We start from the raw sequence: 15,005 nt of genomic DNA on the forward strand, positions 1-15,005 counted from the left end.
TTAGTAGTTCATTCTCCCACATAGTGAAGGTCATTGTCTCACAATATAAAGATATAGACAGCTGGCTTTAAAGTAATGCACATCTGACTCCCTGAGGCTTGTATCAACAATCTTGAGTAGTTAAAGGAGTAGCAGACCTAGAGATTCATTTATGTTTCTCATGAGAGGAGAGAAAAAAAAAAAGTCACTTTCTTCCTGAAAAATATACACTGTTCTATGTCAGATACAAAATGAAAAAACCTCATTATTTTGCAGTGGTGACAGGTTTCCTTTCTTTGCTCTCTCTCTCACAAATACACCCATCCTGCCTGTGATGCTTGCCTTTGATGAGGAGCATGCAGGTGTAACTCTAAGAAACTCCTACTGCCCCCTAGCCTGCAAGCATTGGTGCTTTCCTTCCCAGAAGTCTAGCAAAAGCAGTCTCTGGTTGGAAGCAGTGATGTACTTAAGATAGAACTTACAGTACCACCCTGAAAACAGTAAGAAACATGCCCCTGCAGAGCCCAGCCAGCAATTTGTCACAGGGCTTTCAGGCAGAATAAGAGGACTATGGTTTCAGAGAGCACCACTCAGCAAAGCCCCTCTGCTTTTCAATAGCTCAAGAATAGCCACCATGTGGGGTGCAATTAGTCGCTGACCTACCAACATTAGCCTATACCTTCCTGTATTTTTTCCCCACATAGACTCCCCATTCAGGACTTTGGTCCTTCCTGTCTTTAGCCCCCAGCAGTGTTGCTCAGCCCCTCCACCCTAGCAAGGGAGTAACCAGCAGAAACAGGTCTCCTCCAGGCCACCATGTGCCCTCCCTCTGCCTGGGGAGCTCATACCCCACAGGTATTTTAGGGATAAAAAACCAGCAGGTTTTTTGAGGATTCTTCTCAGATGACTGATTCATCAGTAAGCATCAACTGGTGCACTAAATGGTCTGCAAATCTGTCCCAAACTAAGGATTCTGTCATCTGATAGGAAAGCAGGTATTTTAGTGTTACACTGAACAAGTCTCATCTAAGTATCTTGTAATTTTAAAAGAATAACTTAAAACAGACCATTGGCATCACTATTTGACTTCCTGTTGCCTTTCTGTTTATAGGACAGGCATTCACAGGTTATAAAAATTGCTTTCTTGAGAAAGCCTGCTTGTGAAAGACCATCTTATGAAAGGAAGGGGATGTGCAGAATTGTCTTCCTGCATGTGTGTTGGTGAGAAAATTATAATGGGAGCAGGACTTTTCCTCTCAGTGGTTAAGAGTCGCTGAGTTTTAAACTAGCAAGTAAGCTATCTTTTGCAGATAAGCTGCCTGGTATCTTTTGGAGTGCCTTCAGACTTCAGACATGACATGATAAGCTGTGATCCCTCATAATAGCAGTGACTGTATGGTGTTGCCACACTAATTTCAGTGCTCATGCAGCAGCATGAAGCATACCTTTCATCCAGTGTAAAACACAAAGCTATCTCCAAGAGAACTGCAAGAGAAGACAACAGCATTTCTAGGATGACTGGTGCGGTGTAGTTCATGAGAACCCAGAGCTAAAATATGTGACCACCTTCTGAAAGACCTTGTCACCACCCTGTCGCCATCAAAACATTGCCTTTCTCTCAGCACTTTATTCATCTGCAGGCAGTTCTTCCATTCAGAAATTCTCTTTCATAAAAAGATAGCTTGGTAGAGAAAGTTTTGCCTGGAAACTATTGAGCAGAGACAACTGCACTTCAACACCTTGCAGAATTCTCTGCAGGTAGAAGGAGGAATTGATCACTGTAGAAATCCACAATAGTTCACACCACATCTCAGTCAAGCATCATTCATCCTGACCTGGTTCATTTTTAAAATACAAATGATAGAGGAAAATAGGAGGATGGTAAATTATCTGATATAATTGCTGCCTATTGACTACTAAAAAAAATATTTGAATAGAAGTGAATAAATTAGAAGTGGGGCAGAGTAAAAAGGTCCTGAATTCAGACTCATTTACTAAAATTAAACAGGTCCAACTGTTTAATGTGTTGAACTTGCAGTCCTTGGAAAGTGTGCTGGGGTATCATGGGATGAATGATTTGTTCCAAAATACCATGGGGTGGTTTTGCATATAAAGCTTTTCCACCTCACATTATGATGGCAAACACTTTGCCTTCTAATAGAAAAAAAAAGGTACCCAACAGCCACCTACCTCCTTCTTGTCAAGATATTATCTTTTTCCAGCAAGACAGAGCAACAAAATCAACAAGCAGTCTTTGTGGAATTGTCTGAGGAAAATCAGCACATTTGGAGGAGAGAGGCTTATGCCTGTAACTGAGACCTTGGTCCTCTGAAATCTGAGGCTGTGTTTTCCTTAGGCTCACTTTTCCCATTAAATGTCTTGGATTTGATCTCAACTGAATTGGGAGGTGATAGTTACTGATCATATTAGTCACAGCTGCATGTTCCCAAGGAGTTACCACGTCAACATTTTGTACCCAGGCCTTTGAAATGTAGCAGTTTGAAGTCAGATCAAATGTCAAACATCAGTGAAGGGTTTTTGTTCACAAGAAGAAAAACCAAACTGCAGCAAAACACAAAAGTGAAATTGTGATCAGACACAAGGGAGGGAGGTGTTAATGCATTGCCTGCAACAGCAGTGAAATAACCAGCAAATAAGAGAAAGCTGTGCTTGTGAGATAGCAGCTCATAAATCATTTCTGAAGCCTACAGAGTGCAGAGATTGGAGGAAAGAGTTTCTAGTGCCCAAAGAAAGGTGGATAATGCACTTAAGAGGTTAGCTATGCCAACAGCCTCTTACTGCCAGTAGCTCTTGGACCCCTCCAGCTGTTGGGGAGAGTACCAGCTCAGTCCAGTTCCCAAGCGCCTACGACACAAGCAGGAGGCAAGGAAAGGGCCAAAACAAAGAGGAAAGAAGAGAATACAGGCTGGTACTCTAACCCAGCCCTTTGGAAGGAGATGAGTCTTTTGGATGCCATAACATAAAGGTCAAAAGTTTACTGAAAAACAGGGCCATCCAGGAACTCCTGAGTGTACTCTCATGTGACATTTCAGGAGTGTGTCCAAGGACGGTCTAGCAGACGAGGATGTGGTAAGCCCAGCATGAATGACCTGCTGAACTTAGGGTGTTTCAGAAAACTGCTCAAATTTTTTTTTTATTGTTTACTAGTAGAAACAGAGTCCATGAAAAAAATTTTACTCTAAGGACTGAAAATTCTTTCTTTAAAGCACAGCAGTATGGTTTTACTTTTCAGCCTGGAGATGCACTCTACCCAAAAGATGAAAACGGAAAATTTATATACCATGAGACAGACTTATGTGCCACCTGGGAGGTAAGCAACACAATATCCATCCATATATGCTTTAAACCCACAGATACTCATTCTCATTTTTACTTGTGGTTTTCATAAACATAACTGAAGCAAATTGCCAGGGCAAATGGATCAACTTCTACTAGCTCCATGGATAAAATTTACTTCTATCCTTAAGCATTCTTTAACCATGTTTCTTTTTGCTGTCATTTAATTAGTTTTATAACAAAATACTGTTGAAACTTCAGACATCCACATTCCCTCTTTAAGAGAGTGTACTCTGTATTCACTACTTGAAGCTTTTATCATTAGGTTTTTACCAATCCTTCCCCTTTATCAGATCTTCACAGGAAGAGAAAGTTGGAGCCCTCAGAGGAGACTGGGTCATCTTGAAAAAAATAAAATCTTTTCACTTGCAGGAAAAAACAGATTTTGCCTAAAGCTCACAATAAAAAAAAAAAAAAAAAAAAAACAAAACCAAACAATCAACCAAAAAAACCCTATTAAATAAAAAAGAGAACCAACACCTCCCCACTCAACCTGCCCCCCCCACCCCAAAACCAAAGCCCAAGACCTTGCCATCACTTGCCACTAGAACAAGTTCACTCACTTCCAAATTTACTTATCAGATGGGAACACAAGATTTTTCTGGTAAGAAAACTTGGAGGGAAGTAGCATTTGCCTGAAAGATTGCACCCTAGATTTGTTTGTGATGTGCTCTAGCCCTTTAGGCAGATGTCTCACTAAGCCTAGTGTCACTTGGTTTAATCAGGATCTTAGATGAGGAAGAAAGTGAGTCTAGCAATCTCCTCACATTTCTGCCTCTCAAAGCCATGGACACCTCTTTAGTTCATGGCCAGAGCTGCTCAGCTCTCCCTCTGCACCAGGCCTGATGAAATAGCATCACTAATTACATCCAGTTCACACCAAGAAAGATAAGAGGGGCTACTACATGCTCCACTTCAGCTTGCACTGTCCAGATCTGGATAGTCATGTCCCAGTTTAGCTCTACTCGAGGTACAGCAGATAAAGATGAAGAATGGTGAAATTTTGAGTGAAATTTTGAAGGGGGAGAGAGCCCAGAGGGGGCCTGAACTTTCCTTTGGCAGCTGAGACATCCAGGCTGGGTCTCAGAGGGAAGGGGGACTTCCACGTTAGCTGTTTATGTTACATTTGAATTTGGCTGATGTAGTTCATTCCCCTCTTTTCACAGGATGGTTGCTCAGATGTTAAAAGCAATAGCTCACCCAACACTGCTATATTTTTATCTTTGAGCTGGTGTTTAATGTAAAGGTTATTCTATAGCAGGCCACTCTCTTCAGCTAATAAACCAAGAGAAAAATAGGTGGTGGGGAGCACCTGCAAATAGCAGCTTTAATCTGAATCAAAATAGCTCAACTGAATCCAGATAATTTCACTCTCTCAGTGAAATTAAGCTAGCTGGCAAAAATTAATTCTGTATTTGCTGACTTGTCACTGAGTGCTAGAAGGCATATGAGGCCAACTAGGGGTCACCAAACACAGTACCTCTTACCTCCCTGTTTTCAGCTCCTGTAAGACAGAAAGAATAACAAAACCTGTTATGCCTGGAAGGGCATCCAGCTCCTTGGTGGGGTCTGCTCTGCCTCAAACAGTCACTGAATTATTTGTGTGCAGAGTTTAGGGCAGAAAAGGGGAAGACCGCAGGAAAGGACACCCTTTCACCTTAACAACCCAGCAGATGAAGAAAATGAAGACCAGGGAATATATTCATGTCCAGTATTCACAAGAGTTTCCCAGCTACTAGGATTTGTCTAAAGTGCAAAATATCTAGAATGCCTCTCTCCCATCCACATTTTTTTTTCTGCTTGATATTGTGCTGAAGTTTTCTGTGCAGGTTTGTGATGTGCTTTGCCAGATATTTAGGGGATTTCACTGGATAAAGACTTCATATGAAAAACTGTCTTACAATCAAAAGGAGTGAATTTACTTATCAGGAAAGCAATTTGTTTTGTTCGCTTTGCCTTCTCCATCTTTGCTAAAGCAGCATAAAGTAAGCAAAACTCTCTAAAAGCAGTTGCCTGGCACTTAAGTATCCATATCTCAGGTTAAATCTTTCTGCTCTCCAGACAATTTCTACCCTCACAGGAGGTAAAAAAAACCCAAAACATTAGGGCTTGGTCTGGAAAGCAGGTTGACACAGGAATAGAGTTTGGTTTGTCTGGACAACACCAGCCCTCATGCTAATAGAGCTTTTTGTTCTGCTGCAGCAAAGGGTCTCAATAATGTTCTATCTTCCACCTCTCTCTAAAATGCATGCTCCAAGAAATCAAGCCAACATGTGGGACTCCTCTTGTCTTTGCTTTCTTTGCAGGCTCTGGAGGCATGTAAAGATGCTGGCTTGGCAAAGTCTATTGGAGTATCCAATTTCAACCGCAGGCAACTGGAGATGATCATGAACAAGCCAGGACTTAAGTACAAACCTGTCAGCAACCAGGTATGATGGCAAGCCAAGGGCAGTGCCTGCCATGGTGCCACTGCCTTTTGGGGAATGCAAACACACAGCCTAAAACACCACGTACAGAAAGGTGATGTGTACTTTGCCACAGATGCTGCTCTCCATGCTTACATTTCTAGCTTGAAAACATTACTCTTCCTATTTAGGCTAAAGATCAATATTTGAAGGCTCTGGAGCAATTGCTTTGCTCAGTTTCTGCTCCAGTACTATAAAACCGGTGTCTCTGTGCCAAAGCTCCATAACAAGATTGAATGCTGAGTCAAAGCAGACCTTAGTTTCCTGCCATGTACCTTAATTCAAGTCCAAAAATTCCCAAGAAAGCCATTCAGAGCTCAATGAAGCCATGTCTACCTTAGTTAACACCAGCACAACCCTACAGATCCTGAGTCACTCCAGGCTTCCCAAGGGTAAAAGCCATTAGAAGCAACTCCTGAATTTCCTGTACTTGCTCTCTTGTACTTTTCCTATAAAGACATTTGTAAGAGATAGAGAAAATGTTCAATTAAAGGAGACCCTGTAACGTGACTGGCCCAAGTGGAACAATCTCGTGAGGATGACAGGCACATCCGAGTTAAATTACAGTGGCGGGGCTCTGAGAAGGTGACAAGTGGCAGCAACCCATCTGAGTGCCCAGTACCTTTGGCTCTGGCATTTGGCAGGTCTCTGCATTTCCTAGAAATCTCTAGGAAGCCCTTCTGACTTGTCTGGCACAAATATCCACATTAGCAGTAATAGAGATGAGGCCAGGGACCAACTGGGACCAACTTCTCACTACCAGCACGTGGCCTGAAGGGCTGGAATGGCCATGAGGCAGGGCAAGAAGGCTGGCCACAGCTTTTGTTTCTGTATTTGGCCTGAAGGGAAAGGCTGCCTGTGAGATTAGGAAATTCCAGCACCCTTCCCTGGTATTAACGTGCCCAGCGGGTGCAAAATGCAATTGCCGTTTCTGGCGTGCCCCTAAGATTGCACTGAGCATTGCTGATGCTTCCTGGGGTCGAGGAAAACCAGGCAAAAGATTAAGCTAAGCTTAGGACAGCTGGCCAGCAAGCACAGAAGTGCCAGATAGCTTCAGACTTGCCAGATAGCAACCACTGCAAACAGTGGTTGCTCTGTCACCTTTTAGACATCCATTTCCCAGAGTCTGAGAACACAGCCAGAAAATCCATGCCTGTGAGGGAACAGTGTTTGCAACATGGGAGGGCAGAGCTCACAACAAGGTCATAATCTCACCTTTCGAATAGCACCCCCCTCCCCCCCACCTTTCTAACTGGGACAGTTTATGCCAACACTTCTCTAAAAACAACATCAGATTAGTCATCCTGAATGCAAGAGGCAGAGAAATTGAGAGCTGACCCACGAGATGGGTTTCCTTCTCAGCCTACTTTTCTAGTGAGGTTGCCTCACCTCCATAATCCCCACTTATTGCCACCTTTCCACTGCAGACCAAGAAATGTTCCCTGCAGCCAAATTATGGTTGCAGATGTTAATCTGCTGTCCACCAAAAAAAAAAAAAAAAAAAAAAAACCCCAAAAAAACCCCAAAAAAACCCAAAAAAAAAAAAAAAAAAAAAAAACCCAAAAAAAACCCCAAAAAACCCCAAAAACAAACAAACAAAAAAACCTCACCCAGCAATGTACAATTAGAATAGTAACCACAGATGGTGTTTCCCTATTCCCTAATTTATATCTATCCTTTCCTGAAAGCATCACCTGGTCAGTAGCTCTCACAAATATTGGGATACCTTCTGCTTCTCTGTCTGGTCCTGTTGATTAGTCATTCTTTCTGTGCTACTCTTGCAGGTAGAATGCCATCCCTACTTCACCCAACCCAAACTCCTAGAATTTTGCAGACAACATGACATCGTTATTGTTGGGTACAGCCCATTGGGAACCTCAAGAGATGAATCATGGTAAGTCCCCATGTTACTTTCAAATAGAGGGACAATATCCAGAGAAACATAGTTCTCCACTTCTGGGTCTCCATGCAAAATACCTCTGCTCTCATTTTTTAAAGTGGTTTTGAACCTCTATGTCTAAATATTACTGTTGTGAATGTAACCTTTCAACACTCCTGCTGCATGCTGTCATCAAAGAATGCCAGGTGTCTGTATAGGAGGTTGCCTTAGGTCTCCCCTAACAGAAGGCAAGTGTTTGGAACAGGGAACATGTGAGGATTAGGTGAGGAAGGAGAAACGAAGTCAACGTTAGGACATCACACAGGAAGTTGCCTTTGACAACATGCCAAACTAAGAGCCAAAGCTTTTCTCCTGTCTTTCACCCTACTTGTCAAAAGGTGCAGTGTTCTGTCCACAAACAAGTAGATGCCCCTATGTTTTGACATTAAAGATGAGGAGGTTTTTTGTTTTCTTTTTCTTCCCACTTTTTTTCCAGGGTAAATGTGTCCTCCCCTCCTTTACTGAAGGATCCTCTGCTGAATGCCATTGGCAAGAAGTACAACAAGACTGCGGCACAGATAGCTTTGCGTTTCAACATCCAGCGAGGGGTGGTGGTGATCCCAAAAAGTTTCAATCCACAACGCATCAGAGAGAATTTCCAGGTAAATTCATACCCCGGTAGTACACGGACAAATCCACTTACATTGTCTTAGCCCCTAGAGAAGTTAATTTCCCCATTTGTTTTGTACGGCTAGACCAATGGCAAACTTTGCATCATTTGATGCTTCTTGTCCCCACCAGTAAATGGTAACAAGGGATGACAATAAGAGAGCAGTGCATAGAGGAAATGTTGGTGTCTTTTAACCCTCTGGAGGAGCTAAAGCTCCAACTGGTGGTGTGTCCCTGAGCAGCAGCTGCTGCAGTGAGCAGGACAAGCGAGATGAGGTAACTCAGTAGGTCAGCAGCCCAAGACTGCAGGATCTCAGGAAGGACTGGTTGTTCTGCCCTGTCTTCTGGTATGGGACAGCTCTGCTAGGGAAGGGTTGCTGCACACAAGTGTGACAGAAAGGTTCACAACCACGCCACCAGAAAACATTTGGTTTGACTACCACCCAAAAATAAGATTATTTTGTTCTTGCATCCGTTGCAGCACTCACTACTCACACTGCTCCCTACTTTCCCTGGAAATACATTGCTTTCAAAGCTGGTGTCTCAGTATTGCCAGACTACCTTTCACTTCTTGCAAAAAAGGTGTAGGCAAATGTGACTGAGCTTATTCATGTCCTCAAGACTCCTGCAAATGCAAGTAAGCATGGGTTTGTGGGAGAGATAGAGGGAAAAGGAGGGATTGTATTTCTGGAATCTGGAACATATGAAGGTTGGTTATGACAAGAAATGCTAACGCATTCCTAACATCTCTTCCATTAGATCTTTGACTTCTCCCTCACTGAGCAAGAGATGAAAGAAATTGAAGCCCTGAACAAAAATGTTCGTTATGTGGAACTGTTAATGTAAGTACAGGAGAAATCCTAGATCTTCATAGGACATTCCTGTTCTTTCAGAGAATTAAAAAAAAAAAAAATCACTTCCTTTTTAATATTAACTTTTGCATAAACAACCTATTCCAAGGTAAGGCTTGAACATGAGAGACTTTTAATGCAGCCTGAATATGCTCCCGGACTCATTGCAAAAATAACTGTACAATATTTGCCTGTAGCTCAGGTTCTCAAAGCCCACCTAGTAGAGTGTATCTTCCTATTCCATCTCTCCTCCATTTTCTTAAACTCCTTCTGCTATGCGGCGAATGGTGGTCTCAGACACTGATAAGGCATAGCATCATCCCTGTCCAGAAGTGGAGCTGAAATTCAAATAAAATTGAATCGTACCTTCTTCTAAGAAAAACAGAACAGAAAGCTTGTTTGACTCCTAATTATCTCTTCTGAGACCTATCAAGGCTTGATCTCTTGCTGCTTGTCACCTAAAGCTTACCACCTAATATAGTTTTGCTTCACCTGAAAGCTCAGACCTAGCCAACAACCCCTCTCTTCCAGAGAATGAGGCTGTTTGTTTATCCTTCAGCTCAAAAGCATCTACAGCTTATGGCCAAACTTTGTTTTCCCCTTTTCAGGCACTCAATAAGTAGCCAAATGCTAGAGATTAATTTCCATGCATTCCTCTTTTTACCTTAGATTATCTGTGTCCTGCTAAATTGTAGCATGAAATGAAAAGCATTGATAACAGCATCAATAGCACTCTAAAATGTTGACCATTGCTCAAAAGATACAGGGAAATATTGCAAAGAAACAAACAAACCACTTACTGTGCTGCATAAATATGATCAAAAATGTGCACTAAGTTAAAAGCATCATAATGGAGTTCATTTTTCACATTTAAGCTCAGCCAGGTGCTCTGAAGCTTTAGTTTCTTAAAACTTAAAACAGCCTTCCATCAATTAGCAGTACTTAGTTCCAGAAGGCTTCTCGCAAATGGCCTACGAGATTCTTAAGTGTGTTTTGGTATCTGACACAGTTTGGTTTCATATAGCAAAATTGAGTTATAGCATCATTTAAATTTTGACGATTATATACATGAAATGTAACCTTGGTGCAAATTCAAGAGCCTTTCCCAGAAGCAAAGTCAAAGGCTGCAAATGCCCACAGGGGAAGAACTTTCTAAGCCACCAATCTAAAAAACTAATAAGTTAAATGCTTTGCTTTGTTAGACTGATTTTGGTCATAGGAGGCCACCAAGGATATAAGGAAAACAGGATGCATAGCAGGGGGACTGGCAGCTCTAGTTTTCACAAGAGCTCCGTGTATGGGGAAAAATGTTGAAGTAAATCTGATCTCAGCTATGAAAAAAGACTTATTGGAAAAGTGATGTTGCCACGTAAGGAGCAAATTTATAGATTTATATAGATAGATATGCCTACTCTGCGTTACCACACTGAAGTGTCTGGAATTGACACTGCATCAGACAAATTACCAGCCTAAATACATTTCTTATTTCATCCAGCAATCTGTATCTGAAAAAGTCAAACCATGATACAGAAAGACTTTTTGTTAGTCAACTTAGTGCAAAACCTTTGACTGCTGTGATACACATGCCAGCAGAAATGGAAAAATCCAGCTTTTCTCTGGTTCTTCCCCTTATCAGCTACCATAAGGGTACTGTGTGCAAACCTGTTGTTCCGATGGTATGAGTAAGCCCATGCAAACAGGATAACGCAATCAGTGGAATGAATTAGCAAGTTAAGCATCTAAGAAGAAAATGGAAGTTTTATAAAAACATGAGTACTTCAGGAAATCTTAATCTGAAGTTGTTTCTTCTCCTCTTGGAGAAATCTGGAAGCATTGTGCAGGGCAAGTTTTAAATTCATGTATCTGCTTGATTTATCTTATGCTCCCATTCTCTGCTATGGATGTTTTTCCTTACCACTTATGCCAAGCTGCACTGACTCCTCCAAGTGAATCATTTTCACTCAAAGGACTCAGACTTTTGAATATATGAGATCTGATTAGCAAGCATGCTCAATAGATGAAAAGTAGAGATAATGACAATGGCAACTCAGACATCATTAAATTGTACTGAAGTCAAACAAGCCAAAGTGTTGTGGCTTGTTTTGTTTTTTGGGATTTTTTTTCAACCAACTCAATCTGTTAGTGTATAAACACTTGATCTTGGCTGAATATTGGAATTAAATGTTTTGACACAACCAATTCAAAATGTTTGATGCCTTCCAGTTAGTTACCTTCAATATTGTGAAATGTGTCCTTCCCAGACTGGAACTATTCACAGCTGGATAAATGCCAGTATTTGTTGTGCTGTGCTGTAAGGCAAGGCAGCCAGCTGCCATGGTGCACCTGAGAATGCTCTTCAGAAATTTTTCATTTAGCTAATGGAAAGTGTTTGTCAAGCCAGGGCTTGTGATTTAGCATCAGCTTCTCAAACAAACAAGAAAACCCACAACAGAAAACAGCTACCCGTCTCTCAAGTCTGCCAATAATGGGAAACACAGTGTTATTTTGTTCACCTGAAGTTGACCCTGGGAATTTTCTTCTTGCCTTTTATAATGATCCTGGATTGTGCATCTTCCTTGAGCATGCAGTTTCTAAAACAAAGCCTGAAATGTCTCTTTGTTAGGATGCTCCCATGACCATCCCCTTCTCCCCTGAACAGGGTCATCCCAAAGCTTATTTGTAAATTCTCTGCCACAGTAGATACTGGCAGAATATCTACATGTAGCTGAGCTAGAGGACAGCCAGACCTAGTTTAGGTATGGCAGCTGCTTGGGGAAAGCACCACCCTAGACCCAGACCTGTTCATGCCAGCTCTAAGGGCATAAGACAAAGTAGAACAGTCTGGTGTCTCTACCTCTTCTTCACACATAGCCCTTATTTCTAGGCATCTTTCTAGACATCTTAGTCTTCCCCTTCCACAGTACAGCACACATGGTGAAGCCATCCCCCTTTCTTAAAACACTTCTACTCACCTGAGTTAAATAGTGAGAATAGTTGACATCCCGAGTCCTGTTGATTTTCCCCATCTCTCCTTAAGATACGCAGTCTGTAGGCCTGAAAAATGGTCCTTCATCATCCTCTCCTAAAATACACAGGTTTGCTTCCAACTCTGCAGTGGCAGTTATTCAGAGCAGAACAGCTTCTGGATAAGTAGGAGAGCCTTCCATGAAGGCCACATATATATTGCAAGGAAGAGGTTTGCTGGGCACAGGTTGATTGCAGTGATTTGATATCTTGCTTCACCCAAGGAGCTCACTCATACAATCTGACCTTTCCACAGGTGGCGTGACCATCCAGAGTACCCCTTCAATGATGAATACTGAAAAAGATGTGGCTCTGGACAGCCAGCCAGTGCTGTTAGGCTTTGCTGAGAGACACTCAATGTTTGGTGCTTTGTCTTCATGTAAGGCTGTTCAAATCAGCATTAAAAACATGAAATTTATTTCTTTTTGTCTTCTCAGTTGCTTCTTGTTATTTGTGACCAAATCTATTTAATTCATTGAATTTCTGGTTTTGGCATATCAGGCTTTAATGCTGAACACTGAATGTTCAAGACTGATCGCTGATAAAACTGAAGATTTCTCCTAAAAACATACTCGCTAGTTCAAGCCAAATCAGTTTCACTTAATGGAATATTCGCACTTAATCTCAAATAAAACCTTCCACTTCAGTAGGTGTAAGGCAGAATCAGAATCACAGAATGGGCAAAGTCTGAAGAGGCCACAGAGGAGTCACATGGTCCAAACCAGTACCATTTTCTTTTACAACCCAAGTAAGAGAAAGTCAAGAGTGGTGAACTAACTGAATCTGATATATATGCACATATTTTTGCTGATATGGACTAGGTATGTGCACTGCTTCATGCAATGAAGCCAGTTTAACTCTGACCAGAGTGTTCTGCAGCTGCACATGTGAGCTTTATTCCATAGGTACATCCCAGCTGGCTCCACATGGAACTAGTTCAAGCCCTAAAGCGCTACAAGCATGTTCATATTCCCCCCCACACACCCCCCTCAGCTGAGGACCTCAGTAAAACTCAAGACAGTGTATGACACTTGTATTACATTGTACTTGTTATTCAAGGGTGGCATTAACTAGCATTGCATACACAACCTGCAGCTACAACTAGGGAGGTCCTCATCTCATGAGATTAAAAATCCTTTAAACTTCTTTCATGCTCAACTAACTGAAATTAACCCAAGAAAATTTCTGTTCACTTAAAAATTCTTATAAACATGAAGGCAGAAGAATGTACACCAGGGTAAGGAAGACCAACTCCTTCAGCATGAACTTCTTTTTCAGACTACTTGTTTACAGCCTATAGTGCATCTGCCCATACCCACACCTGCAGAAGGCTCCTTTGCCTCCCTCCTGAGCCCAAGAATCCCAGTTTCCTGCCACTGAAGGGGTACACTGGAGAGGTATCGGAGATGAAACTAAACCATACACTCAGAGAGAGAGAGTACTTCATGTACTAGAATGTACATACATTGGAAAATGTGTCATACATAAGCTTCAGTCTATAGCATCTGCTTTTATTTATTACCATTGCTATTTATTATCCCTGGAGTGACTGGAGCAGGAAAATGCCAGAGCGTACAGTTCACGGAAACTCTTCTGTATGGTCATGGTGTGCTCCTCAGAGCTGAGACAAAGAGGGACAAGGATGACCACTTCACAGGAGCAGCAGGGAAGGCTCCCAACAGGGTCAAGTGCAAATACATCCTTGGATGAGCTCAGTGGGCACCACTAGAGAAGTCAGGCTCCTTCAGCAGGGGTGGCCCTCACACAGCATTTATAAATCCATTCATAAATCTACATCAACAAAGAAGAATTCTGCTTCCTGGCGGTTACCCAAGAGCAATTCCCATTTTATTCTATTACTCAGTTAGACCAGAGGGGGATATAAAAAACAAAAGTGGGGCAGATGTGTCTTCTTTCTCCTCAGATATATTAGAAACCTCCTAGTGTAGATCTAAGGACAATCCCAAGGTCAGATGGAACTCTGCACCCAAGGTGTTCAGAACCACTGTCTTAAGTCCTGCTTTGCCCCCTTTGCAAACAGCTGAGGTACCGGTCAAAAAACTGAACAAAATCCAAGTCTAAATTCAAGTGCCAGAGAGGAGGAGTTACCACCATACCCAACATGTTATTCCAGTTGCTTCATAAGTACAAGCCCTAAATAGAGCTCACAACGCTCAACTGCTTAACAGTAGCACTGTACAAATTTTTGCACTGTAACTTGACCAGGTGCCATTCTCCAATCACAGCCAATATTCAGGCCAGTTTTGGCAAAGCTCTTGTTATCTACAACTGCAAATGTCAACTAGTGCTTAGCTTAAATGCTCACACTAGCCCCTTTTGCAGCTCACTGCTCTTTCCAGGCATCCTCCTCCCTTAGGTCAGGCAGCACTGGAGATTCTAATAAAGCAGGTGACCTTGTACATGTGAGTAAGGAAGACAATACACTGAAACCTTTCTAACAGGGAATACCATATAATCAAATATTCAACCTATACTGATTAAATAACACAGGACAGATTGTGAGAGTTCCTCCTGCCCAAGTCATGCCATCAAATTCCTCCCCCCTCTAATTTTAATAGAATCCTCCTCCTCCTCCTCCTCCTTTGCATTGCCTCATTTGTATCTGATGAAAAAAGATTCAGCCTCTTCCCAGGGGCAAATTCTCCCATATTACTTTCCATCAGTTATGAAACTGCTACTGACATATAGCCTACTTTTCCCCCCCTACTCTGCTCAGTTTCAGACCATTGCTCCCCATTGCTCTCCAACTTGCCCTACAAA

At 42.1% G+C, this 15,005-nt stretch overlaps 1 protein-coding gene across 1 annotated transcript in view; it reads left to right on the plus strand.

Moving 5' to 3' along the window:
• The window catches only part of AKR1D1 (aldo-keto reductase family 1 member D1), a 34,870-nt gene extending 22,228 nt beyond the window's left edge, over nt 1-12,642 (plus strand). The window contains exons 4-9 of the mRNA XM_041487539.1: nt 3,233-3,310; nt 5,643-5,765; nt 7,586-7,695; nt 8,177-8,342; nt 9,109-9,191; nt 12,481-12,642. Coding sequence (XP_041343473.1) covers nt 3,233-3,310; nt 5,643-5,765; nt 7,586-7,695; nt 8,177-8,342; nt 9,109-9,191; nt 12,481-12,523 — 603 coding nt within the window. The 3' untranslated portion in view covers nt 12,524-12,642. The remainder of the gene's footprint in view (nt 1-3,232; nt 3,311-5,642; nt 5,766-7,585; nt 7,696-8,176; nt 8,343-9,108; nt 9,192-12,480) is intronic.
• Nucleotides 12,643-15,005: the final 2,363 nt, after the last annotated feature.

This window comes from Pyrgilauda ruficollis, unplaced genomic scaffold (genome assembly GCF_017590135.1).
Source record: "Pyrgilauda ruficollis isolate IOZ18807 unplaced genomic scaffold, ASM1759013v1 scaffold80, whole genome shotgun sequence".
NCBI classification, from domain to species: Eukaryota; Metazoa; Chordata; class Aves; order Passeriformes; family Passeridae; genus Pyrgilauda; species Pyrgilauda ruficollis.